The sequence below is a fragment of the Phoenix dactylifera genome, chromosome 3 (assembly GCF_051530095.1).
Source record: "Phoenix dactylifera cultivar Ajwa chromosome 3, Ajwa_hap1_PhDact_Kaust_v1.1, whole genome shotgun sequence".
In the NCBI taxonomy this organism is placed as follows: domain Eukaryota; kingdom Viridiplantae; phylum Streptophyta; class Magnoliopsida; order Arecales; family Arecaceae; genus Phoenix; species Phoenix dactylifera.
The window spans coordinates 11750633-11778040 of NC_143192.1; the positions used below are offsets into that span (position 1 = coordinate 11750633).

The 27408-nt window shown below is 44.0% G+C and overlaps 1 protein-coding gene and 1 pseudogene across 3 annotated transcripts; both read right to left on the reverse strand.

The window, feature by feature from the left end:
- Positions 1-4620: 4620 nt before the first annotated feature.
- LOC149767895 (ent-copalyl diphosphate synthase 1, chloroplastic-like) lies at positions 4621-12907 on the reverse strand. Of its 3 annotated transcripts, none has more exons than XM_089929461.1 (15): positions 12343-12907; positions 11414-11506; positions 10116-10207; positions 9381-9669; positions 9102-9285; positions 8784-8998; positions 8573-8693; positions 8378-8490; positions 8026-8255; positions 7659-7774; positions 7475-7573; positions 7136-7384; positions 5966-6104; positions 5642-5851; positions 4621-4966 (listed from the first exon to the last, which is right to left on the reverse strand). In XM_089929461.1, the coding sequence occupies exons 4-15, from the start codon at positions 9664-9666 to the stop codon at positions 4733-4735; spliced, it is 2196 nt and encodes a 731-aa protein (XP_089785587.1). In that variant the 5' UTR covers positions 9667-9669; positions 10116-10207; positions 11414-11506; positions 12343-12907; the 3' UTR covers positions 4621-4732. The 3 variants fall into 3 exon arrangements, with proteins under 3 accessions (XP_089785587.1, XP_089785588.1, XP_089785586.1); XM_089929462.1 differs by having other exon boundaries at positions 12530-12805; XM_089929460.1 differs by lacking the exon at positions 8378-8490 and having other exon boundaries at positions 8026-8245; positions 12530-12796.
- Positions 12908-13680: 773 nt separating this feature from the next.
- On the reverse strand, positions 13681-13777 carry LOC149767896 (U6 spliceosomal RNA; annotated as a pseudogene).
- Between the last annotated feature and the right edge of the window lie 13631 nt (positions 13778-27408).

Below are 27408 nucleotides of genomic sequence, written 5' to 3' on the forward strand. Positions count from 1 at the left end.
GGGTGTTTCCGGCGACCTAGGTTCCGCCTCCTGCACCGTGCACTCAGCAAGGAAATCCGCGAGCGCCTGGGCCTTGATGGCGGGTCGGGGCTGGTAGCGGATGTCGAACTCACCAAGTTCTACTGCCCACTTCACCAGCCGTCCCGCATTCTCAGGATTGCTGAGGATCTGCCGCAGCGGTTGATCGGTCAAGAGGGTGACAGAATGGGCCTGGAAATAGGGGCGAAGCCTCCTGGTCGCGGTCAGCAGCGCGAAGGCGATCTTTTCAGCCTTCGTATACCGCATCTCGGCGTCCCGTAGGACCCGGCTGATGTAGTACACAGGCTTCTGGAGCTTTGCCTCTTCCCGAACCAGTACCGCACTGACTGCGGTTGGGGAGACCGCCAGATAGAGGTAGAGCATCTCCCCTTCTTGCGGCTTGGACAGCAGGGGAGGAGACGCCAAGTATTCCTTGAGCTGGTCGAATGCTGCTTGACATTCGGCCGTCCAGAGGAAGTCTTTCGGGCGTTTCAACACCTTGAAGAAAGGTTGGCAGCGTTCGGCCGATTTTGCCACAAATCGTCCGAGCGCGGCGACCCTCCCAGCGAGCTCCTGAACCTCCTTCACTTTGGTCGGAGGGGACATACCTTGGATGGCCTTGATTTTGTCCGGGTTGGCTTCGATCCCCCGCTGGTTGACAATGAAACCGAGGAACCTCCCGGCCGAAGCGCCAAAGGCGCACTTCGCTGGGTTCAGCTTCATGTGAAACTTCCGCAAGGTGGCGAAAGTCTCCTCCAGATCCGCGATGTGCTGGTCTGCATGGCGGCTCTTCCCCAGCATATCGTCCACGTACACCTCCATGTTCCGGCCGATTTGCTCTTTGAAGATTTTGTTGACGAGGCGCTGGTAAGTGGTGCCAGCATTCTTCAGACCGAAGGGCATTACCTTGTAACAGTACAGCCCCCGGTCTGTTATAAAGGCAGTTTTCTCCTCGTCCTGTGGAGCCATCATTATCTGGTTGTAGCCGGAGAAGGCGTCCATGAAAGACAGCAGCTGATATTCGGAAGTCGCGTCGACCAGTTGGTCTATCCGCGGAAGCGGAAAGCTATCCTTGGGGCATGCCTTGTTTAGGTCGGTGTAGTCGACGCACATCCTCCACTTTCCGCTCGCCTTCCGGACAAGTACGACATTTGCCAGCCATTCGGGGTAGCTGACCTCCCTTATGAATCCTGCCTCCAAGAGTTTGTCTACCTCCTGGTCGACCACTCGGATCCGATCCGGGGCACAGTGTCTCTTCTTCTGTTTTACCGGTCGGTGGGTCGGGTCGACGTTGAGGGCGTGAGAAATGACCTCCGGGTCGATCCCAGGTACATCGGCCGCCGACCAGGCAAACACATCGACATTGGCTCGGAGGAATTCCACCAACCGGGCCCGAGCTCCCAGGTCGAGATTGGCGCCGACCCGGATCGTCCTATCCGGGCGACCTTCCTCGAGGGGAACTTCGATCACATCCTCGGCCGGCTCCCCGTGCCGCAAGGCCACCTCGTCTCTGGCGTCGAGGGACTCGACGCTTAAGGCTTCTACGGGCTTCTTCCCTTTGAGAGTTGCTAGGAAACATTGCCTTGCGGTCGGTTGGTCACCTCGGACCTCTCCAATCCCGGCCGCCGTGGGGAACCGCATGAGCAAGTGGTACGTAGAGACCACCGCGCGAAGGGCGTTCAGTCCGGGTCGTCCGAGGATAGCATTGTAGGCCGAGGGAACACGGACGACCAAGAACCCGAGCCGCACCGTGGCTTCTGCGGGTGCAACGCCCGCAGTCACAGGCAGCTCAACGACACCTTCGGCCGAGATAGCGTCACCAGTGAATCCTATGAGGGGGGTGGATGTTTTGTGCAACAATTGTCTAGACAAGCTCATCTTTTGGAAGGCCTCGTAAAACAAAATATCAGCTGAGCTTCCACTATCCACAAGAACACGCCTTACATCATAGTTTGCCATAGTGAGGGAGATCACCATGGCGTCATCGTGGGGGGTCTGAACCCCCTTTACATCTTCATCACAAAAAGTGATTACATTACCGACCCTCTGCCTCTTTGCGACGGCTGCCCCTGACGCTTCAGTCGAGCCCCCTGCGTTCCTCTCGGGCCGGGGGCAGCCCCCAGTGATAGTGTGGATCACGCCCGCGACGGGTCGATTCTGCTCCCGAGGCTCCTGAGGGGCCGGATCGGCCGGACGCGGGTCTGCGGGGGGACGTCGGTCGTTCACATATCGACCGAGACGCCCTCGGCGGATGAGAGCCTCGATTTCGTCCCGAAGCTGGAAGCAGTCTTCGGTGTCGTGGCCGTGGTCCCGGTGGTACTCACAGTACGCCCGAGAGGGCCTCCTCCCAGGAATCTTCTTCATCTGTCTCGGGACCGGGAGGTCCTCCCGCCCTTGATTTCCATGAGGATCTGGGCCCGGGGAGTCAGGAGAGGAGTGTACCGGTTGAAACGTCGGGGCGGAGAACGAGGGCGTAGGGCGCCGTGGTTCCTCGCCGGCGACAGGCTCCTGCGCCGACGTTGAGGCGTCGGGCTCCTCCTCTGGCGTGCCTCTTTTCGCCTTTTCTTCCCGAGCTTTGGAGGGATCTCGGCGGCCTCCTTGCTCCGGTGGGCGGCCGCCTCCTCGGCGTCCGCATACTGGTTCGCCCGGGACAACAGCTCCGGGAAGCTCCGCGGCAGGCGTTTGTCCAGGGAGAATGTGAGTCTGCCCTTTCGGAAGCCACGCTTCAGGGCTGAAAGAGCCACTTCCTGGCTCAGGTTCCGGACTTCCAGCGTAGCCTTGTTGAAGCGGGTAAGATAATCCCGCAAGCTTTCTCCCTCGTTTTGCCGGACATCAAAGAGGGAGTCGGAGACCAGTCGCCGCCGGCTACTGACGGCGAAATGGGTGATGAAGAGGCGAGTAAACTGGTCGAAGGACTGGATTGAGTTAGCCTCCAAGCCGGCGAACCACGCCCTTGCCGGGCCACGGAGGGTCGCCGGGAAGGCCTTGCAGAGGAGAGGATCTGATGCTCCGTGGAGGAGCATAAGGGTCCTGAAACTCTCGACGTGATCCCGCGGGTCCGCCGCCCCGTCATAGGGCTCGATCGCCGGCATTTTAAACCCCGGCGGATTCGGGGTCCGCAGGATCCTCGAGGCAAGCGCCGGCTGGGAGGAGATCTCCAAGTCGGCGAAGGGATCTTTGGAGTGGCCCTTCAGGACCTGGAGTTGTCGGTGGAGATCGTCCACCCGCCGGTCCAGGGAGTGCGACCGATGGGTGGGAGACAAGGTGCACCGAGAGGGGGACCGACTGGAGCGCGGGTTCCTTGAGGACTGGGGGGTCTGGGAACGCGCCCGGGCCCGCCTCTCGTACCCCGCGCAGCTCCGATGGGAAGGTCCCGGCAGAATGGACCGTGCTCGAGAATCTTCCTCGCGCCGGCGCTCCTGCCCATGGGAGAGGAAGGAGCGCGGGTTGAGGAGGACAGGTGAGCGCTCAGGGAGCAGCGGCTCCTGGGCCCGCTGCGGCGCCCGAGACATCACACCCTGCAGGTTCTGCACTGCCTCCGCGAGGGTGCGAACCTGCTGGGCTAACTGGTCGAACTGAGCGGCTTCGACCATCTGAATGGGGGGTGGAACGGTGGAGTGTTGCTGAGAATGTGTTGGAGACGCAGCGGCCTCCCGGCCGGAGGCGCGAGAGGCCCCGCGACCGGAGGCATTGGAAGCTCCACGACCACCTCGCCGTGCCATTACGATCGCTCTGAGATTCGGGCCCTCCTTCTAGCGCCAACTGTTGCTGGTGGTCCAAACCGAGAACGATTGGCACAGCGGTGTGAACGGGGTTCCGTTTGGGTTGCCTTGGTTGGTGTTGATTGCGCTCCACTTTCCACCGGAAAACCTGCAAGCAAGCCTCGCACCACCACTGGGGTAGTGGGGGCCCTCCGACGATCAAGTCAGAGGAGATTGGAGGAGAAGGAAAGATAATAGTAGCAAGTAGGAGAATGCTCTGGAAGTTCTTGCTTACCCTCCCCCTTCTCCCCCCAGCCGCATATATACCAGGCTGGGGGGTCCTTTTGGGGGGTTGGTCATCGTGTAGCACGATGGAGCTGCCACTGACATGGCCGTTACAGGGCGTCGTGGGGCAGCGCTGGGTACGGCTGTTACAGGGCGTAGTGGAGCTCCGCTTTGTACGGCTGTTACAGGGGATCGTGGAGCAGCGCCGGATACGACCGTTGCTGGGTGTAGTGGAGCAGAGGGCCGCGGCGTGCCTCTAGGGAATAGCCTGTCGTTGTCGAGAGATGTCCGACTCGGGGTCGGGCTGCGGAGACGAAGATGTCCGACTCGGGGTCGGATTGCTGGATCAAGGGGCAGCCGACTCGGGGTCGGGCTGCGGAGACGAAGATGTCCGACTCGGGGTCGGATTGCTGGATCAAGGGGCAGCCGACTCGGGGTCGGGCTGCGGAGACGAAGATGTCCGACTCGGGGTCGGATTGCTGGATCAAGGGGCAGCCAAGGGGCTGCCGTAGTCTTCCTGGGTGCGCGTGCCGGTCACGTGGGGCATGGTGGCTAAGTTCCCCCGTAACAATATCCATCTACGAAAAGTTGTTATCTTTCTCATAGCTTAATACCATTTTAAAGGATAAAATGTCTCTATTACTTGTAATTCAGCGCGTACACGGATTTGTTGTGGTAGAACATTGATATGAATGACTTCTTTGCATCCTGATGAACTGATCTTGATCTTACTTGCAGCCAGATTGAGCTATTGGCTCGAAGAGAACCTTGGAGATGTGATGGTTGAGAACAGCAGATGGGCAGTGGGCAGCATAGTAGAAACTTTTTGTGACGGTAAGGAACGTCTGCTTGGTTTGGCTACTGAGGCTAGGGGATCTTTGAAGCACGCACTGTACTAACTCTCGCATTTCTGCTTCTACTGCCTTGTCCTCCTCGAATGTGGCCAAGTTCTTTCGGGTGCCCTGGTCAGATGGGTATAAAATCCTTGTCAACTCACAACTTACTGAAACAATCATGCAAGACAACGAACAACACTGTTTCCAAATGACACCTCAAACTTTAAGCCCTAGTAAGTATTCCAAATGCATACATTGATTACCAGATACCAAAAGATTGAGGGCTAATCTCCTTCTTAAAAAAGATTTGTGTGGGCTAACCACACCATGTGAGAAAGCAAGAATGTTGAGCAGCTGAAGTTAATCTAATGAAGGATCAATCATCCCAAAGGGAAACCAAAGGTGTTCAAGTGAAGGCCTGTTGACATTGGTCCCACCTCAAACATCTCTAGTTTGAAAGATTAGGTAGGTAAGTAGTATGAGCTTATTTACGGCGGATGATTAAATAGACGTGCACCCACTTGCATTATATGTATCATCTTGCTTGATAATCTTCGTTAATCTATGCACAGATGATGTACAATTGAACTATAATCCCTCTCTAGTTTGCATCACGAGCTAGATGAAAGCCTATATTGCATTATGTCTCACCTTATTTGGTCATCTATTATCAATTAAAGCATAAACAATTTAAGTTGAGCTAAACCTTTTAATTTGCAGCATGAGATGATAAAGAAGGGACAAAAAAGCAGACAATGTACAGGATGGGCAGCTTACAGAAGGCATAATGATTAAGCATACCTGCTGAAGTAGCAAGCGGCGCTGGAGCCGGTGGCAGACAGAGGAGGTGAGCCTGGCCAGCCAGTCGAACTCCGAGCGAGCCGTCGCCGGCTCAACCGAACCAGACCGGCCAGCGCAAATCTCCACGGTGCGGACCAGCAGCAACCCGGTCTCCTCCCGCACGTGTGTTCCCTCATCCTCATACTTCCACGTTAGCAACCACTCAACCCACTGCTAGAAGACAACAGACAGCCAAAAAAAAAAAAAGAGAAGCGGTCAGAAGTCAGATCCTCCATTGTTGGCTTTGATGATACGCAATTTTAAGGAAGAAAAAAGAATGCTCACGGCTCCTCTCAGGTGGTGGCCGACGTGGTTTCCTCGATTTGTTGATAGCGCGTCGGACGCGATGCGGTCGAGCAGCTGCAAGAGTACTGGGCCGGCCACCTCTTCTTCGCCTCTTAGTCCGCTCCTCTTCCACCCCAACCTGCATCCGTTATAATTGTAATTATACTAGTGTTTGGCATGTGCCATGCACCTAGCCATTAAGAGAAAATAATATACATAGTTTCACTCCCCTGTTTTATTTTTCTTGATTTTGTTAGAAATCAAATGTGAAATAGTGCAAGTGAGGGATGTGAGAACATGCCTATTTTTATCTTGGTTGTCACTAGAGAAAACAAAAAAAATTGTCACTTCAAGTAGGAAATCCAACGGAAACACAACTTCACACATAAGTCGGCCTTGCATGAATTGACTATTAAAGCCCCATTTGGCATAACTTTTGGAGGATAAGAAAGCATTTTTAGATGGAATAACAATTGTTGGTAAAAAAATCGGAAAGCTGTTTTAGCTTTGCCAAAAAGCTAAAACAGTTTTTTGGAAGAAGCTATTTAATAATAAAATATAATAATTATAGAAAATAATAATATTAATATATAATGATAATAATTATAATATTTTGTACATTTGTTATTGTATTATACTATAAATATGATATTATAATACATTATATCATCATACATTAATATATTATATTATATAATATCGAATTATTTTATATTATCATGATATAGTATACAATATTATATTACATTACAATGATATTATACTATATTATATATTTATATATTAATATATATATTATATTTTATTATGCTCTATTGTATAATATTATACAATATCTTTGATGGTTATTTTGTCATACCAAAAGTACTTTCTCAGTTTGTTTACCAACCACATATTAAAGTCTCACAACACTTTAAAAATATAGTTACCAAACAACAAATAGATTTTTATAAAAGCTCCACTTCAAAAAAACTCTATTTCTGAAAATTCTACCACCAATAGCTTGCCAAATGGGGCCTAGGTATTTTTTTTTTTATCGCCATTGATGCATGTGAATTATAAGTAGAGCTCCCAAGAGAAGCCAAGCATGCGAGAGGATTTTTTTTGTGGTGGTGGAGAAAATGTTTGTGCTCCTGTTGCTGTCATAGCTCGGGGGCTGCTGCATCATACGTGGTAGGGCTTTGGTCGTTGCGTCCTCCATCGAGGAAGTCGTGGATGAAGGCCTGCCTCATTTCATCTGAACACGACTCGCTGCGGAAGTACGAAGAGATGGCGTCGGCGACGATGGCGGTCCGAGCCCATGCCAGCCTCTCCGCCGCCCGGTCCGGTTCGAATATGCACGCTGCTGCCAGAAAATAGGCCGTGAGCGCGCCGCCCGCTCGCACCCCTTGCTTCGCCAGGCCGCTCTCCTCGCACCACCTGAACCCATTCATATATTATCCCCCCGCATGAGACATGACTAATAGTATTCTCGTCCTGTAATTAAAAGGAAAATAAAATTTTACTCACTTCTGAAGGCCTTCCCACTCCACCTGATGGTGTGCCTGGCATCGGTTGAAGTCGGACTTGGCAAGCTCCAGATACACATCGTTGTTCACGCGTGGCATCCTGCAACCACCATCACACGTATGAGCCATCAGGTTTCTAGCAGTGATAAGGAGCCAATTCTATAAGTCGCTTTTTTTTCCTTTACCTGTAGAGGGCCTTGCCAATCCAAACGACATCTGCACCTCCGTAATGCTCGATGTACAGCCTCGCCTCTATGCGTGGTAGACTGGCGTACCAGGGAAAATCCAGTGCGTACTCCACCTGCGCGAGTTAATGGATTCTGACACCCGTAAGCAACCACACCCGCCTCTTTCTTTCCGAGGAAAATTATTGACACAAATATGGAGGACTAGTCAACTATTCCCCTGAACGATCCGGTTCCAATCTAAGAATTTCCAGGACTGCCCGACCTTTTAAGATACTTTTAAGAAAAGGATAAAATACTATTCTACACAGAAGCAAAAGAAATTTCTAGCAAAAAATTCAGCAAGTGAGATTTGTAGGCTACTTACCTCACCGGGCAAGTCCTTCGTTATGATCCACCTGTCCAGGAACTGGTTGGAAGCTTGCTTTTCTCGGAGAAATCTACATGAGAAATCCTTGGCTTGCTCCAATATTTTCTCCCCAGGGAAGGCCACCTGAGATGCCCTGTTAAGGTTGTACATCTCACTGACTGCTGCTTGGCTCGACTGCCCAGCGAAGCAAAAGAAGCTACCTTCCTTCTCAAAATGCCTGAAAACATCTGCAACGATGGCAAGTGGAAAAAATAGTCCCAGACCACAACCATAATCACAGTTCATATCTCATTACTTATAATTAAACTTCTTGTTGTGGCCTCAACAATTTTAATTTGCTGCTACTCACCAGGAGACACATGGTATCCATGTAAACGGAGGAGACGGAATCCCATGGACGTATCATCCACATCATTTACTGTAGAATACCTCGTCCAACCAATCCCTTCCTCGGTCCAGTATCTGTCATTTAATCAAATGTTTAAAACTCGAAAGATCAGTAAATTCTAATGCTGATCATAACTCGTGCACAAAAAACTTTTACCTATAGACAAAATCCAGGCATTGTTTGGTCTCGGGTTCGAAGTACCGGGAGATCCCAAGGCGCTCCAACCGATCGACAGCCCACAAACGGTCGAAAAGATCCACAGGGTATAAATTGGGTACTGCAGAGCATAATATCACAAGAATTAATTTAGACAAAAAAAAAAAAAATCAAAAACTGTATATATCATTTATGAATCAAATAGATTTACCTCCTCCGTCAAATCTTTCAACGATCTTCTGAAGGTATTTGAGGCACTTCTCGTCGTTCGTCTGCATGAGAGCATAGGCCGTCGAAGCAGGAGAAGTTTGGAAGGACCCATCAACACATTGGAGCCCAAAAAGCTTCTCCCAGTCCAGACCAGGCAATCCTTCTAGGGAATAGAGCAGTGTTGTTGGTAATTTGTGCAACACATCACTTGGGATCCTGCAATAAAATGTTGGTTTTTTTTTTCTCTTGAGAATATAATGCAGTAATGGCAAGTGCACAAGATATACAAGTGGAGTGAGAGAACTTTCTATTCCACTACCTCTTCAGCTTTAGGTTTCTTCTGGCATATATATCCTGCAAGGCAGGATCATCATAAGGGAGTTCCAACCCCAAGGCCTTGGCTCTCTCTAGGAGAGCAGGGAAGGCGATCTCAAAGCCCGTGAGCACCAGCTCTCCTTCTTGCTGAGCCAACCTCCACATATTGTCGCGAAGAAAAGAAATTCCTATCAAAACAATTTCTTTCAGCAACTCTTTACTCATTCAAAGACAGACTAGAATGCAGTGGACTAGTTCTAGAAAGGGATATGGGTATCTAAACCTCTGTCACAGATATCAGGGTGAGTATTCCATGATTTTAGCGCGACGACGCAAGCCAGAGTGCTGATTATCCGATCGTGAGCCAAGAAAATTGAGTCCCCCCATGAGCCATCAGGCAGCTGGTTTTCGATAATCCATTGCAGGCTAGATGGGAATTGAGGGTCTCCACTTCCATTTTGGTGCTTCACCAAGGCCACCCATGCTGTGTCATATGCCGAAATGCTTATTTCTCCATCATCATCCGTCGAGCTAAGCATCGACTTCACTCCATTAATCATCCCTACCATGTCCTACAGGCAAGAGACCACCATCAAACAAAGTATATCTTGTTACCAAACATCATCTGATCATTTATAATTTCAATCCTGTAACATGTTTGACACTCGGATATGCTATCTGTTTGATATCTCCAGCACTGGTGGGAGCTGTTAAGCAGAGAGAGGACGGGAAGAGAATAGTGCGAGGAATCAATGGCAAATCCACCTTTAAAGATGGATGGCTTATAATGTGTAGAAAATATTGGATTCGTGGCAATCAACAGATCGTGCCCTCAATTCCTCGCACTCGGTTCTTCTTCGAAGTGTTATCCACTCTGTACAACTGCTCAAAAATGACCCGCGCTGTTCAAGCCAATCTATATGCATAGGATATTATATCGCAAGGATAAGCTCGCTGGCATTGAATCAGGCCCTTAATTTTTCACTAATACCTAAGCTGTAGATTTATAGGCAATTACCTCCGGCACTTGGTCCTCATCATTCAATTTAGCAACTTTCTCTGGCCATCTGCTGACGGAAACCCCGTTGTGGGCTAAATTTGCACCATATTCTGTAAATAGAGTTCATCAAAATGAAGAATAAGTTGTCAATTTTTCTTTGGCGTTATAATCAATTTTTCTTTGGCGTTATGCTAGCTAGAACCAAAATGGCTCTTTGGATGTGGGAGGATTCGATCATCTTGTAAGACCTTCTGGTGCCGGTTTTTCCATTGCAACTTATGAAAAAAAGAGTTGGGAGAGAAGGGGAAACCCTCCTGATTATAATTTATTCATGATTTCTAGGAACACCGAAAATCACCTCTATCATAGCTTTTAATATCTTTCAAAAATGGGATTAATTACAATTAGCTCCTTTTGATTCCTCATTCTCTTATCGGGAATCCAACACATTTTGAAATAAAATCTTTTTACAAAGGATCTCAATGGCTGATGAGTTCTTCGGGCATTCTAATACTTATATGGACGTTACATATAAGTATTGCCTTGTCGCCTACACATTTTCCCCTAAAAAATAAAAATAATTAATAAAAATTGTAGCTTTTCATTTTAGATAAATATTGCATTTTATCCTTAGGAACTCATAACAAAACTCGTTTTCAAAATTTTAGGAGAATATATTATGGCAATACATCTTTTTCTGTGATAGTTTTGGCCACCTCTTGTCCAATTATTGGGATAAATAATATGAGAAAATAATATTTATTAATTTTTTTATCTCTTGTTACAATAGACCCTTATAACCAACAGTCATTATTTTCATTTTACCATCTCCTGAATGAAAATAATTTTTCAGAAAATCAATTTTTTCTTTAAAAAAGTGATTATACGCTCCAAAAATAAAAATTATTTATCTAATGAAAAATGAAAGAAAAGATGAGACTACTATTTTTTTTCTTTATTGCCTGCTTTGTTCTGTCCTAACAGAGCTATAATAACTGTTATTTTAGCATTTCTTTAATATTACAATCTTTTAAAGGTTATGTGTTTGTAACTGTTATTGCAATTTTTATAGGGCGTTACCCTTTACATATCTCAAGTGCCTGACTTTATATAGATGTTGTCGTTGTGACAATTAATCAATATGCTAATCAACTGATCAAGAATGGCTTTGTTGTTTGCTGTACCGAATGGAACAGTAAATTCTGTTTTAGGTGCAACTAGGAAATAAATTATTTTTTTTAGATAAAGAACAAGAAGGTTTTTTTTTTTCAAAAAAAATAGAAGAGAACCAGAAGAGCTTTTAAGAGATTCTGTACCTGGAGTGCTTGGTTCGGATATTGCATGGCATCTCCAACGGGCAAGACGCAAGATATCATCTAGCCTCCGTGCGACACCTATATTACACGAACCTGGCACACGAACACAAGCAGGAAATCATTTATTCCATCCCCGTACTTCGGACCACCTTGAACAGGCAGCTCATAAAAGTAAGTTTTATTATTTTATTTATTAGTTTCCTGCATCAGGCCTGGATTACAAAACAATGAAGACAAACTATGTAGTGCTGGTCACGCGAGATCCACATGACACGAGGATGGATGGCCTTAATCTCATTTGATTAAACTTTAGGACTCGTTTGGTTGGTGGAAAAAAAAAAAAAAATATAGCCAACAAAAAAATAATGAGTTGTTTAATTAGAATTTTCAAAAAAGAGAAGCAATAAAGTTGTATTCTCATGTAAATATAATTTTTATATTTTATGAAAAAAAATTTTCTATAAGAAACAAAAAAAAGTTACTTTTTTATGAACCGGAGATCACTCCATTTTTATTTTTTTTCAAAAAGATCCTTCAACATTAAAGAGGCATTAAAAACCTAGTTTTTGTTAAGAGTATAATAGGAATTACACATAACTATTTCAAAAAAGTGGATGGTTAACTGAATATAAGCACTTTGAAAATCTATCACTTTTCCATGGTCAGTCAAACATGCCAAAAATACTTTTCCAAGCATCCTTTTTTTTGGAATCTGCTTCTCAGGAATAATATTTCTAAAAAGAAAAACTCTCTTGCAAACTAAACAAGCTCTTAATGTTATGTGTATAAATAAATATTATTTATAATATTTTCATGATACACTTCCGCAAAGAAGAAAAAAAAGAAGACAACATAATAGACCAAGAGGGGTGCATTCAGGTTCATATACAGCCTTAAGCACCCTTTTTCATGTGGATGAAATGACGCACCATTGCTCCATGGATCTTTGCCCTTTTTCTTGATACACTTCGAGCACCAAAAAATGAAGAAAAAGCGGACAAAACAAAACTAAACTCTAGTTTGCTGCCTCGATGAAGAGATGAAGAAAGAACGAGAAACCAAGAGCAAAGAAATCGAGACTTTAAGAGATTGATGGACGAAAGGAAGGGGGCGTACTGGGAAGAGATATGGGTACATGAGGCCGCAGCAGCGTCGACGACGAGGGCGGTATCCGGGCAGCGGCCGAGAGGAGCATGGCTACGTGGGGGGCAGAAAGGTGGCGCTGGGGGAGTGGCGGGGGTTCGATACGCTTCTCGGTATAAGATGGATCGATGGGATTTAAAGGGATAGATGGAAGGCCAAAGAAGTTAAGAGGGAAAAATAATGGGAGGGATGGGGGCCTGGGAGGAATAAGGAGAGGGATAAAGAGGTGTCCCTTGCAGAGAATCCGTCTTCCTATCAGTGTCTGTTGCGCAACAAAGTCACGCCTGTTTCTTTCATTCCACGAAAAGGTGGCGCTGGGGGAGTCGCGGTTAGCAACAACTTTACGAGGGTGATCGGATCGATATGTTTTCGGTATAAGATGGATGGGATTTAGGAGGATGCAGAGAAGACGAAAGAAGTGAAAGGGAATGTGTGGTAGCTGTGTTTAGGCGACGATGTTGGACAAAGCTCTCAGGGCAAGACAAATTGGATTACATCCAGATGGCTAACGATAGTTTTCTGCCACAGGTCCAATATCACTGTCCAATTTAATGCTTGTGTACTCTGCTGATGGGTGGTGAAATTGCAAAGAGAGCATGCGCTTATTGTGTTTAGGTAAAAAACGAAAAATTAAAGAAACATTACAGAGGCACCCTCCAAGTTTGAACCAATTAGATTTATATTCTAAAAATTTTTAAAATTCAATTAGCTACCAATGTAACAACCTAGACTTTACCTAAAATGACTAGCCGAATATATTATTTGAGTTTCTTAGTCCTCTATAATTAAGTACCCAACATTTCTTTGGTGAATAACTGATGTGGCACTATATACACGCCCGCACGGGTCCTGACATACTCTCTCGTTCAAATCCATTCAAATCTAATAATAAGTACCACGATAGGCTCGTGGTCTGCCTTCATTAACTCGTATTGTAGTATCCTCTAGTCCATATAGGCTATGGACCGAGTTTGCTCTGATACCATGTGTAGCAACTTAGGATCTCAGCCAAAAAGGCTAACCACAAGGTTTTATTTGGGTTCATTGATCTCTTATACCCAAGATCTACTTAACAAATAACCGATGTTGGACTCAACACATGCTTATATGGATTCTTCCATAAAAGAAAATTGGACCATTTCTCGATTATGTGTCATATGCGTAGGCCCATGCTAATCTTCTCTATATCGTTCCAATTTTATCGAATATATATATATATATGTATGTATGTATGTATGTATGTATTATAAATCAAGGCTATGTTTTGATCATGGATTTTGTATCACCATAGGTGAACTACTAGTGGGATTTCATTAGAATGCCTAAATAAGTTTTTAAAAGTAAAGATTTGAGGTGGTTGAATATGCTCATGAGTAACCTATTCTGGAATCTTTTAGATCATTGGAGCATATAATTGATATTGTCAAAAGAGAGATCAATGTCAAATTGTAGAATGGAATTGTCAAGAAAATCTAGAGTCGGCTTAGCTCAAATTGGATCTAGAATATGATTACTATAATGGTGCAAATATGGCAATTATCTTAAAGATTAATCTTGACCTAGTATGCTTGGGAAGTAAGGATAAAAAAAATTAAGTATATCATGACCAAGGTTAGTTGATTATTGAGTAAATATGGATAATTTGTTAAGTATCCAAATAAATCATGTATCATTCATTCCCACCTTATGGTTTAAAAATTAAAGTTAAATTTTAAGCCTTGTGACATATCAAATCATGGTACCAATACTTTGCCTTCTCAGACATGCTCTTGTAATTTGTTGCCAATCATATTTTTGATAGACAGTTGTTGTCTAAAGCCCAATATTATATGTTCATTTTGTGAATCACATTCCTATCATATAATGATTTGACGCTAAGATTGATCATTATCTTTTGAGGGATCAACACTCTACCATAATAAGTGCATAAGATCTATTTCATTTCAAGTTCTATCTTGTTGGCCCAACTTGGCAACCCAAGGAGGGGGGGGGGGATGAATTGGATTTTAAAAATTTTTGCAGAAATAAAATCAAATCTCCTCAAGTTTTTGAATCTAATGAAATAAACTAGATGCAACAAGAATAGCAAGTAATAATCACAAATATGCAACTAAGTATAGAAAAATAAAGAAAGAAGGAAAGAAAAGTAATACACAATGATTTATAGTGGTTCGGTCTCCTTGTGAGCCTACATCCACTTTCTGGGACTTCTTTCTAAGATTTAATCCACTATGCTTATCCAAAGCTTTACAAACCGCTTGTCTTCCGGGTGCAAGCAACCTTTACACTTGGTGATATCTGAGCTAACCCTTGGTTGATCTACTCCCTCAAACACTCTCTTGTTTATTTATAGTACAATCCTCCCAAGCAATTACTCTCTATCACTCAAGCTAACAAGAGCTCCACAACTCTCTTACAATACTTAATCAAAAATAGTAAGAATGAAAGCACTACACTCAATTTCTTAATAAGAAAGGATTTTCACTTGTAAGCACAAGACTCTCTTGATTTCTCTTCAAACTCTATGGATTTCTCTTCCTTTCTTTTTTTCTTTTGCTGCAATATGAGGTATGAACCTCTTTTATAGGCTTGAGAAGCCATTTTTCTGTTTGAAATAATTTGAAGTTTTGGAAACTCTTTTTCAACTCATTTAATGTAGGCTGATTCAGATTAGATTTGTTTTTCTGCATTGCAGCACTTTTTTGACAAATCAAAAGGCTGAATTTGACTTAGTGGCGAAGACAAAGTTGTAGCTCTTTAAGTTATCTTTCCAACCTGATAAGAATCATCTCAAAAGTACATTTAGTTGAAAAGTTATAGCTAAAAGAGCAAACATATCTTAGCCTGAATTATAGCTATAGATAGATAGACTGCAAACCCTATTACTCATAGCTAACATTCAAATTTGAAAATATATTTATGTATAAAAGTTGTATATATTTAAGTTATCTTTCCAACCTAATAAGAATCATTTCAAAAGGACATTTGGTTGAAATGTTACAGCTAAAAGAGTAAACATATGTCAGCTTGAATTACAGCTACAGATAGATAGAGTGTAGACCCTATTACTCATAGCTAACATTTAAATATAAAAATAAATTTAATATAACTTTATATTAGCTTTCTAACCTGATAAGAAACATTTCAAAAGGACATTTGGTTGAAAAGTTACAGCTAAAAGGGTAAACATATGTCTGTCTGAATTATAGCTACGAATAGATAGATTGCAGACCCTATTACTCATAGCTAACGTTCAAATTTGAAAATATATTGAATATAATAATTTTATATAAATAAGTCTTCTTTTCAAATCATCAAGAATTGTATTAATATTATATTTTAATAAAAATACATGTTCAAAATTCCACAATTTGCTTTAAAAAAAAAATCTCAATTCTTAATTTTCATTTGTTTGCTATAATCATAATAATGAACTAAATTCTTTTATTTCTTATCATTAAAATCAAATAGTAAACCGTTGAAGCCATGGGACTAACATATCCCAAATACAATTAATTTTAATCAATTTTGTGATGAATCGATCCCAATCTGATCATGAGTGATCCTGCATCAAGATGATGAGTTCAATCTTAGATTTAACTTAGTTACTTATCTAGTGCTAATCTTGCTAGTTTATATGAAACTTTTGATAATTGATCCAAAATTATCTATCACACTGATTTTGATCGAGGAGAATGAGATCTTGGATTTATGTTACTCAATAGGTTGAGCATCTCTAAATTTACAAAGCCTTGATATTTTAAATTTTGAGGATGAAATTTTCTTAATGGGGGAGAACGTAAGATCCATCCCAAAATGGGCTGTTTGGGCTGAAGTTGGCAAGCCCAACCAGCTTCAGCCCATGGTCAGGGAGAAACTGAAGCAGAAGATCGCGATCGAGATCTTCTGCTCCGGCTTTCTCGAGTGAGATGGGAGTGGTCTACCAGAGAATGTTTTCTATTTGAAATTAACGAAAAGACAGGTACTTAGATTCGAAAAGCATTTATATATTTAACTAATCAAAGAAGAGCTTTGGTTTAGAAAATGGATGGAAGCTAAGAAGATTGAAGCCTGAAACATAAATTTCATAAAAGAAAATTAAATATATTGCATAAGAAGAAAAATTACGGAATCTGCAGAACAGAATAAAAGAGTAGGAATTAAAATTGCAGCATAAAAAAAATCTTAAAAGTAAAACTCTTCACCAAAATAAAACTCTCTAAAGTGAAAACTTAAAACAGAACCTCTCAATTAAAATACTAATAAAACTAAAACCAAAACAATATGCTCTGTTTCGTTCCTCTCTTTCTTTTTTTCTTTTTTGAAACATAGCTTTCTTCTCCCCTCTCGGTAGAACTCCCAAAACAAATAAAATACTCTTTTTTTTCTTTCTTCTCGACAAATAGAGCTCTCCCCTGTTTCTTTTGAACAGAGCTTCCCTCTTCCTCCAACCGAGCCGAGAACCTCTCCTCCTCCCTTTAGCCCCTGCCGATGGCCTCTTTATATAGCCAACTCTCACCTGGTGATGGATCCCCTGGGAGCGCGCTGGTGGACGGATGCGAATCCAGGATGCTCATTCGGGAAGGAAGAATGGATCACGGGCTGCTGATTCGATGGGAGCTGGCCGCAGGATCAATGTGACGGCTGGACGATGTTTCAAATCCGGAAGAGGGGGACGGCTAGTTGCTTGGGCTCACGCCTGATCTCATGGGATGCTGGAAGCGTTGATCACAGAAGAGATTTAGTTGCAGGATTGCTAGGTGGAACGGGATCTGGATGAAGTCGAAATGGAAGGAGTGGTTGGATGCTGGGCGGATCGCTCCGGACGACTTCCTTCTTTGGACCACGGATGCAGGATCACCGGACGCCTGATGCGGAAGGTGCGGATGGCTGGAGACGTGCTAGGGATGTGTGGACGGTTGGCTGGGACGTTCACCGTGTGAAGAACTCGGGCTGCTGGGAGGGAGTTGATCACAGACGCGGTGGAGGCTGGGATCACAGGAGGACGTATTCCACCGGAAGAAGAGGTGATGGGTTTCCTTCTTTGGGTGCCGGATTGGAAGCAGGAGATGTTGATCTGGAATGGAGTGGGATCGGGAGATTGCATGCACTGGTGATGCTGAAACGGAGAAGGAAATGGCCGTGATGCGGAGGATCTAAAAGAAAAGGCTCCCTTCATTATTTGGTGAAACCGAGTGAAGTGCGGAAGGAATAAGCTCCATCACGTGAAGATGCTGGTTTGACTTGAGCTCGAACATGTGTTTGCTCAAAGCGGTCGGAAGGAACAGAGACGAGCCGGACATGGGGACTGCATGGCTTCGGTTGGGACCTTCATCGCGTGAAGCTTGGAATGGGCTGATACGCTGAGGCATGGCACGACACGGGCTGTTGCTGGCTGGCACGCTGGGATGAGCTGAGCTCAAACCCAATGTTATTGGGTCTCTTGGATTACTTGCACTCAAACACAAATACAATGTTAATTAGTTAATTTTATCATTAATGATTAGCTATAATACTAATTAAGATGGTATGACGATTGTACTTTTGTGCTCTCATCATACATGAGGAAATCTGTTGGAACCACCTAGGAGGTAGGGCCTTAGCCTATAAAATTCTATATCAGGGGTATTATTGGCCTACACTTCAGAAAGACGCAGTAGACTTCGTCCAAAAGTGCGAATGATGCCAGTGGAACGCCAATATTCAGCACCGACCCTCAATCCCGCTGACCTCGATCAGTGCCCCTTGGCCGTTCGCCCAATGGGGAATCGACATTTTGGGACCTTTTTTCCAAGTCATCGGACAAAAAAAAATTCTTATCGTCTCCATCGATTACTTCACCAAGTGGGTCGAGGCTGAGCCAGTGGCCCAAATCACCAAGCTGAAGATGCGAGACTTTGTTTGGAAAAATCTGCAAGTTTGGGCTCCCCTGCATCCTTATATCCGACAACGGCCGACAGTTTGACAACTCCCGCTTCAGAAAATTCTGCTTCGAGCTCGGCATCGACCATCGCTTCACCTCGGTCGCCAATTTCCAGACCAACGGAGAGACGGAGGTGACAAATTGGACTATCCTTCAAGGGTTAAAAGCTAGACTCGACAGATCAAAGGGACAATGGGTCGAGGATCTCTACTATGTGCTTTGGGCCTACAGAACTACATTCCGAATCCCTACAGGTGAAACCCCCTTCAACCTGGCTTATGGAACAGAAGCAGTCATCCCCTTGGAAATCGGGCTTCCGTCGCTAAGGGTGGAGAGCTATGACGCAGCCTCCAACTCATCACAGCTCAGAGGTAACCTAGATCTTCTTGAAGAGACAAGGGAAGCCACTCGAATCCGCATCGCTAGGTACCAACAGAAAGCGGCACAATACTACAATGCTAGGGTCAAAGTCAAGCTCTTCAAAGTAGGAGATCTCGTCCTGAGGAAAGCTGAAGCTTCTCAACCTACGGAGCAAGAAAAACTTTCCACAAATTGGGAAGGTCCGTATCGAGTTGCTCGGATCCAACGGCCTGGAGTATATAAGTTGAAGTCTCTTGATGGGACCCCTATTCCCTGAAGTTGGCACTCCGAGAACCTCTGGATGTATTATCAGTGAAGCCCCTCGAAGGATCTACAATGTTTGAAAATCTAGCCGATAAGGCATTTTCTAGCAACATCCCCTAAATACTCTAACGATGATCTGCTTATGAACTTCAAGATGCCTAAAAAATATCTCAAGTCCTTAAGGAAAACCTAATGATGCCTCGACCGAGCTCGGGATGCCTCGACTAAGCTCGGGATGCCTCGACCAAGTTCGGGATGCCTCGACCGAGCTCGGAATGCCTCGACCAAGTTCGAGATGCCTCAACCAAGATCGAGATGCCTCGACCAAGTTCGGGATGCCTCGACCGAGCTTGGGATGCCCCGACTAAGTTCGGATGCCCGGACCAAGCCCAGGATGCATCGACCAAGTTCGAGATGACCCGCTGTGATGGCCTCGGATCCTACCTAAGGATGTCCCGACCAAGCTCGAGACGCCCCGCCGAGTCAACTGCGAGCTAAGGCTCCTCTGATCTCAAAAATTGCCTAACGAAGATTTGACTACGGTCCTAGACGCCTGAGGCAAAATTTGCGGGTCAAAAAGCACTCAAGTTCTAACGGCCAAACAACAACCCAGCCTCGACTCGCACTACAACTAAATCCGAGCTCAAAGACTTAGCGAAATTCTTCAAAAATCTGAGCACGAAGACTCAGCGGAATTCTCCAAAGAATATCAGAATTACATGCGAAAGTAAACAATGCACGAAGTTCTACTCAAATAGTCAAAAATAAAAGCTCGTTGGAAGTACGAGCAAAAACAAGTAAAAGATACAACAGAATGGAAAAAAACATATATATTTCATTCATGAAAAGCCGTAAGGCTAAGTACAAATTTTTGGCTCCGAGGCCGACCCACTTGGCCGCACCATGGCCTTGGTGGCCGACCTCGTTTACAAAAAAAAAGAGAGAGAAAAGAAAAACTAAGTCCTAAGACATTTTTGGAGCGACGATGGTCTCGGTGTCAACCTCAGGGTCTTCCACAAGAACCACCTGGGGATCCCTTGCAGGAGCGGCCCCGGGATCCTCGATTGCCCCATCCTCGCGAGCGCCCGTAGCGGCCTCAGGTGGAACTTCACAAGTGGCCTCGGGAGCAACCTCAGAAGCTTCTTCAGGAGCACCCTCAGCGGCTCCTTCAGATGGGGCCTCGCGAGCAACCTGCTCAGCCCCCCCGATCTCGGCCTCAACGATCGCATGCTCAGCCTCGAGTTCGGGCTCTCGGGCGCGTTGTCAAGTGCGTCATCATCCTTGGCAACCTCGAGTACGGTGTCATCCTCAGCAGCCCCGTACAGACGAGGTTGAAGGACGCTGAAGTTGAGCTTGGGGCAAAACCTCCGAGCCTGGGCCCGAAAATCTTCAAAACTGCGGATAAGCCCGTCGACCGCCTCTTCCTCCATCAGGTCCCGAAACTCCGCCGACTCGCGGAAGATCTGCACTGCGTTCCGGGCATGCTCCATCACCTTCTTTTTTCGAGCCTCAAGCTGCTCGATTTTCAATCGAAGGACCCTCGCCTCATATTTTTGGCCGGCGAGCTCAGAATGGGCATCAACCAAACATGCCTCAGAAGCACGGAGCTCCGACCTGGTCAGAGCATGTGAGGCCTCTTCCTCATCAAGGCGCTCAGCCTTGGATCGGAGCTTGGCCTCGGCAGCCTCCATCCTCGCGGTGGCCTCCCTCTGCTTGGCCTCGGCCTCGCCAAGCTTCTTCTCGGCATCCTCTTGCCCCCTCTGGCTCCTCTGAGCCTGGTTCTGACACTTGGACACCACGGCGGCCAGCATATCGATTTCGTGGAGGTGCTGTGAGGAAGGAAAATGAAAGTGAGCCGAGATCGAAAACTTAGAATGATATGAAAACCAAAGCAGGAAGATAACTTACTCGGACGGCGGAGCAGTAGGCCTGGTCGACGAAACTGCCGACACCACCAGCTTCGAGTTCAGCTCAGTTAGCTGCGAGCAACGCGTAGCGAACGACTTCACGAGTGATGTTACTATTGTAGAGGGCCGAGTCATCCTTGAAGACCGACCACTCAGGGCAGAAGGGCCTCCTTTCGGGACAGCCCCTAGCCCCCGGCGAGCTCGGGATGTCAACCCCTGAAGAGCTCGGGAGGCTAGGTCTTAAAGAGCTCGGCAAAGAAATGTGAGAAGAGCGCGGGACCCCGAGGCCACTGTCCGGCTCGAGACCCAAACGCCGCAAGCGGACGACCTGACGGGGTCGCTGGAAAATTGGGGTCGGGCACGCTTGGGCCGCTGGTTCTCTAGTGGCGCCAGATGAAGTTGCGCGTGTTGGAAATTGTATACTAAATGTCAATCGTCAGCATGTTGATGATTGAATTTTGTAAATGAATTGACAAATCAATAAAGTATTTTTTGGCATTATTCATCATTTTACATCTTCAAATGAACTCTTATATGATGAAGTCCTTAGGACTTATTAATGATAAAGGAGGATTTATCTTTGAGTACATTTCACTGAATGTGACCAATTTTGAAACGCTCTACTGTCAAGAGATGTTCCGAGTGGATATGGGTATAAGTTTGGCCCTCTGACCTAAGACCGCATCCTGTGACTAGCAAGCAACTCATTGTACTTTGGTACCGGACTACCTGGATTTCTAATTCAGTGATGAAAGGTCACTGGGTGCAATCAAGTACTTGCATAGTCAGTTGTGATTAATTTAGCAAAATCTTGGCCACAGTAATTTCAGTGAGGAGTCATGGGATATCTAAAGTTAATCACATAATGGATGTACTAATTATAGGGTTGACAGTGAGCTTTAAGTCATCCTGGCATTAGGAGTCAAAGGGATTGAATTATACAGTAACCATAGTTCAGGATTCCAGAATATTTGCTTCGCATATATTCGGTCTATCCGGACGTCGGGTACCATTGCTAGATGGTCACATCGATTAGTGTAGAAAATCGTTCCTATACTACCGGCTTAGGTTCGAATCTATGAGGTCCCACGCATAGAAGATTCCTGATTGATCAAAAAAGCTGATGAATGATTAAGAATCATTTAGGAATAATTTAGTCAATTTGATTGGCAAATTATCTTATAAAATAATTAAAGTAATTATTGAAGGATTAATTAGTAATTAAATTACTAATAAACTTAATTTGATTGAGTAATTGAGCTATGGATGAGCCAAATTGAATTGGATTCAACTTTGGGCTCAATCAGAATTTTGACCTGATTGGATTAGGTCAGAACCAAAAGAATTTAAGCTGATCAAATTAATTTTAAATTAATTTGTGCTTAATTGGGGATTGACCTAATTGGATTAGGTCTAACACAAAGTAATTAATTCAATTTGATTGAGTTTGGATGAGCCAAAAATTAAATTGGATTAAATTTGAGCTCAATCAGGGTCTGACCTTATTAGATTGGGTTCAACCAAATTGCTTTGTTTTAATCCGGGTTTGACCAAATTTGATTAGGTGCAACCCAAGGGGATTAGGCTCAGATGATGTGGCAATTAGTGGTAACATCAAATTGGATTTCATGAATTTTAAATAAACCAAAATTATTGCATGGCGCATGGACCCATTGCTTGACACATGGCGACATTGTTTGTTGTTTGAATTTGAATTCAAACATTAATCAATATATTAAATGATTTCATGCGTCAAATAACTTTCCAAGATGGCGTGTGAACCTCTGAATCATTTAAATTCAAATTTCAAATGAAATATATGCGACAAGAAGAAAGGAAAATTCTGCCGCATGGATTTCAAATTCCTCCCCTCTTGCGCATATGTTTAAAATTTGAATTTAAATCAGATTTGGTTGATCTGATTTGGGTTGTTCCTATTCCATTGCATGTGCCAACTAAAGGAGGTTTTCTAAAGATAATTTTTGAATTTTGAATGAAATTCGGAGGCCATTAAAAGGGGTCAAACATGGGCACCGGCAAATAATCCATTGCAGCCTTCTTCCTTACACGCCTCCTCCTCCTCTTCTTCTCCATTTTAGATGGGGTTTTCGGGATGAATATCTAGAAGATTCAAGATCATATCTGAGTCCTCTACTTTTCTTATAAATCTCATCTCCATCTGCTTCAAGATGATTGATCAAAGTTGATTGAATCCCGGCGAGCAGATTTCAGCTTTCGAGTGTTCTGCAGCTGCTAGCACTGTTGCGGAAGAAGATCCTTCAGGGCTTCGCGTGTACTTCTCATAGAGGTCATTCATATGCGTGGCTGCGAAGTCAAGGATCAGATCCATAACTTTCATCCATCATAAAAGGTATTAATCTAGCATTAATCATTTATTATGGTGTCAAGGTCTAGGTCCGCTTCCCCAAGGTTTTACCCTCTTTTGGGGCTCCTCACGGAGATATCTCCAGAATCTATTCGATGGATATTCGAAGATTAATTGGAATAGAGTTGTTGTGCACAAATTTTATGGATTAAGCAACAACTAGAAGATTATGGCATTATGCAATCTAAAATATCCATAAATTGTGATAATACTAGTGCCATAAACTTAACAAAAAATCTAATTCAACACTCAAGAACTAAGCACATTGAGATAAGACACCATTTCATAAGAGATCATATTTTGAATGGTCTTTTATTGCTTGAGTTTGTGTGTACTGATGATCAACCTGCTGATATCTTCACTAAACTTTTAAGTGAAGATAGATTTTATACTCTTAGAAGAAGATTAGGAGTGATTGACCCATTTCAATGATCTATTCGTTACTCTTATTGATTTTAATCTTTTTATCTTATATTTCAATCTGATTTGAGTCTATCTTTGTCATATACGTATATTGGAATCATTTGAACTCAATCTAGAATTGTTTTGAACCTAAGACTATTGAATATCTTTGGGCAGGACAGGGCTCGAGCCGACTCGAAGTAAACCCCGAGTCGACTCAAGCTTTTGCGCTAGTCGTCTCAAGGACGGACTGATGGACTTTTAACTTAGCCGAAGCGCCTCCATTCTTATTTCTCCTCTTTTCGTCTCTAAGCGTTCTCCGTCCATCTCTGCCCTTAGAGCCGTTCCATTGGCCTTAGTTCCTAGGATTCCTTGCCATTTTTCCTTTAGTTCGTTACAATGGCACCCAAGAGGGTATCCGGTTCACGTGGAATGAGCCGACTCACTCCGAGTCTTCGGCTCCTTCCTTCCCTAGACCGGACGCTCCGCGTTCGTGTGTCGGTAGGGCCGTAACCACTGGTAGGAAAGTGGACTTCCACTTCCTCACCCGGAAGGGTTTTGCCCTAGGGGATCATCTTAAGGCTCTAGGTCTAGAACACTTATGTTCCCTCAACCTTTCTACATATCCCGGTCTTGTAAGGAAATTTTTCAGCACCTTCAGTAGGAGTGATGGTGGTCTAGTAGGGTGGGTGAAAAATGTTAAGATTATAGTCACAAAAAACCTACTCTTTAGGCTCCTAAGTCTTCCAAATGTAGGACCCTCTCCCTCTTCTCACTCCGACAGGGTTGAAGCCCTAAGAGTTATTTTGTGTAGAGAGCCTATAGGTCCAATGGAGGAAGTATTCGCTAATCAGTTTTCAACTGAGATGCGATTGCTTCTCAGTATCAAAGGTAGAGTTCTCTTCCCCAAGACGAGAAGATTTGATTTCATTTCTGAGAGGGACTTAGTAGTGATGTACTACATTGTTAAGAAACTTTCCTTGAACTTCTCTAGACTTGTGTATCTGTACATTGTAGAGGCTGCCACCAAAGCTAAATCAAGTTTACCCTATGGCATGGTTTTCTCCTTGATTTTTAGGAAATTTAGAGTTCCTATTCCTGAGGGGGAGCCCTATCATCTACTACGTTACACTGACTTTGTAGATGAGAAAACCCTCCAAAGGATGGATTTCCTTAAATTAGAAGGTACTTGGGTTAGGAAACCTACACTTGGAGAGGAGACCTCAGCCACCAGAGCCCCACTTTCTTCTCCTCCTATCCATGCACCCACTACAGTACCTCCAGAGCCATCTTCTTTACCTTCTCCACCTGCACAGAGTGAGGATCAGTTGCAAAAGATTGCATCCTTCATAGTTGATGAGATAGCTTCTTGAGGCTTTTTAGATGGAGCACCTTCCACAGAGATTCTTTCCTCCACTGCAGCTCTCACTCAAATGGTGGCTGACATGAGAGCCGAGTTGTTCAGCCTTAGGTGTCTTCTTCAAGAACAGTATAGAAGATTCGTGGACATCGAATAAGACACAAGAAATCTGCAAGAGTCTGTGAGAAGGGATTTACAGAAGCTACATGAAAATGCTGAAGAACTGGCCAATAAACTACTTGAAGAACTACACAAAAACAGTCAAAGGATAACTCAATTCAGCAAGACCTATCAAGAGACCTCCTCTGAAATCCTTCAGAATCTTGGTGACAGCACTGATGCAGTTCGATTGCTCCTGGAGCGTCAGCTGAGATCCTCTTCATCAAGATCCACTGCTCCTTGATTTTGTTTGACATCTCATAGATCCTCTAGAACTTTCACTGAAATTGTAATGAACATCTTGTACTAAAACTTTTGCAATGTAGGGTTCATTTTGACATCACAACTATAATCAACTTTTGGATGAAATGAAATGATTGCATTTCTCTTTCTCTGCAAATTGTGTATATTCATTTTACTTATGCTTGGTTTGAATGACAATAACTCCCCTATGGCTGAATAACTAATCTTTTGCTGATGACAAAAAGGGGGAGAAGAATTAGTATAAGAATGTATTAATTAAGGGAGAGAAAAATATAAAAGCATGAGAAGAATGTAAAAGCATGGAAAGAATTATCGAAAAAATACAAAGCAGAAAAAAAGCCAACAAAAAAAAAAGACTAAAAGAATAGTTAAATAAGTATAAGCAAAATAATTGAGTGCATTTTATAAATGCTTATACAATTTCAAATGAAAGGGGGGAGCCTTGAGTTTACAAGTTTATTGTTCATACCTTTTACATCTTGGATCAACTAAATTCAGACATAATATTCTTTTTGACTCAATACTTAGTATATTTTAATTCACTTGCATATACTCAATGTTTTGTCATCATCAAAAAGGGGGAGATTGCTGAGTGATTGTTGATCCCCTATTTAATTTTGATGAGCCCAAAATATTTGAATATATTTCATATTGTACTAATGAATTTAAGTGAGTGTTTCAGGTAAAATACTTCTAAATTTGAAAGAATGCCTTAAAAAATGGTTCAAGGAATTTAAGTTGAGTTTTACTCATGTTTGGAACCATTAAAGCATTTGCCTTGCACTTGAGTCGACTCCTAGAATTCTCGAGTCGACTTTGGCACATAATTACCGTCTGGCACTTCCTCAAGCCAACTCCCAGATAAGGCGAGTCGATTCTTACAGTAAAAACAGAGAGTAGTTTTATTAAGTATAGAGCACGAGTCGACTTCAACTGTTCACAAGCCGACTCTTATAAAAAAGTCAAAGAACAAGTTTTCAAGGCACAGTGCTCGAGTCGACTCTAACTGTTCACGAGCCGATTCGTATAGAAAAGTCAGAGAGCAAGTTTTCAAGGCACAGTGCTCGAGTCGACTCCAACTGTTCACTAGCCGACTCTTACAGAGAAAAATGGAGAACAAGTTTTCAAGCTACAGTGGGCGAGTCGACTCTCAGAAGTTTCAAGTTGTCTCCCACAAATTGAAGTTGCAAAGAAATTTCTTCGGCACAGTGGCCGAGTCGACTCCAACTATTCATGAGTCGACTCCTATAGAAAATGGCCGAGAGCAATTTTGCACATACTAGAACGTGAACTGACTTCCGATTCCTTCGAGCTAACTCTTACAGGATCGACAGAGAGCCTATTTGTAAGAATTCGATTTCGAGTCGACTCTAGATTTTCACGAGGCGACTCCTGTTTCAGCCGAGCCGACTCCAAGATGGACGAGTCGACTCCGATCCTAATGGATACTTTGTCAGGATGCGCAGTTTTGTCAGAACGGCTAGTTTTCGAGGAGTTAAGTTATAAAAGGTGGTTCTAAGTTTAAACAACAAGAAGAGGGACAATCCATTGAGAGCATTCAAGTCTATTAACCACCGAAGAAGCGTTAGAGCCATTCAAAGCGAAAAGAGGAGTTATTGCATCCCAAGCGATTTCAGAGCACTCCTCACATTAAAGGCTCATTGAAGTGATCCCCAACTACAAGCGCATTCAAGAGAGGATTCAGTAAAAGAGAAGCAAAGTTTTCCATCGGCAAAATCTGTTTGAGGATTTCTTCCTTTACATTTAATTTATATTGCTATATCTGCTTGTATAGAAGCTTGTAATCTTTATACCTTATATTTTTGA

Excerpts from the sequence above, each read along its gene's own strand:
- LOC149767895 (XM_089929462.1), bottom strand. The coding sequence starts at position 12,608 with ATGCTCCTCTCGGCCGCTGCCCGGATACCGCCCTCGTCGTCGACGCTG. Across the intron at positions 8,999-9,101 it reads AGAAACCTAAAGCTGAAGAG|GATCCCAAGTGATGTGTTGC; the intron begins GTAGTGGAATAG and ends ATTTTATTGCAG. Across the intron at positions 7,775-8,025 it reads CGAAGGACTTGCCCGGTGAG|GTGGAGTACGCACTGGATTT; the intron begins GTAAGTAGCCTA and ends TAACTCGCGCAG.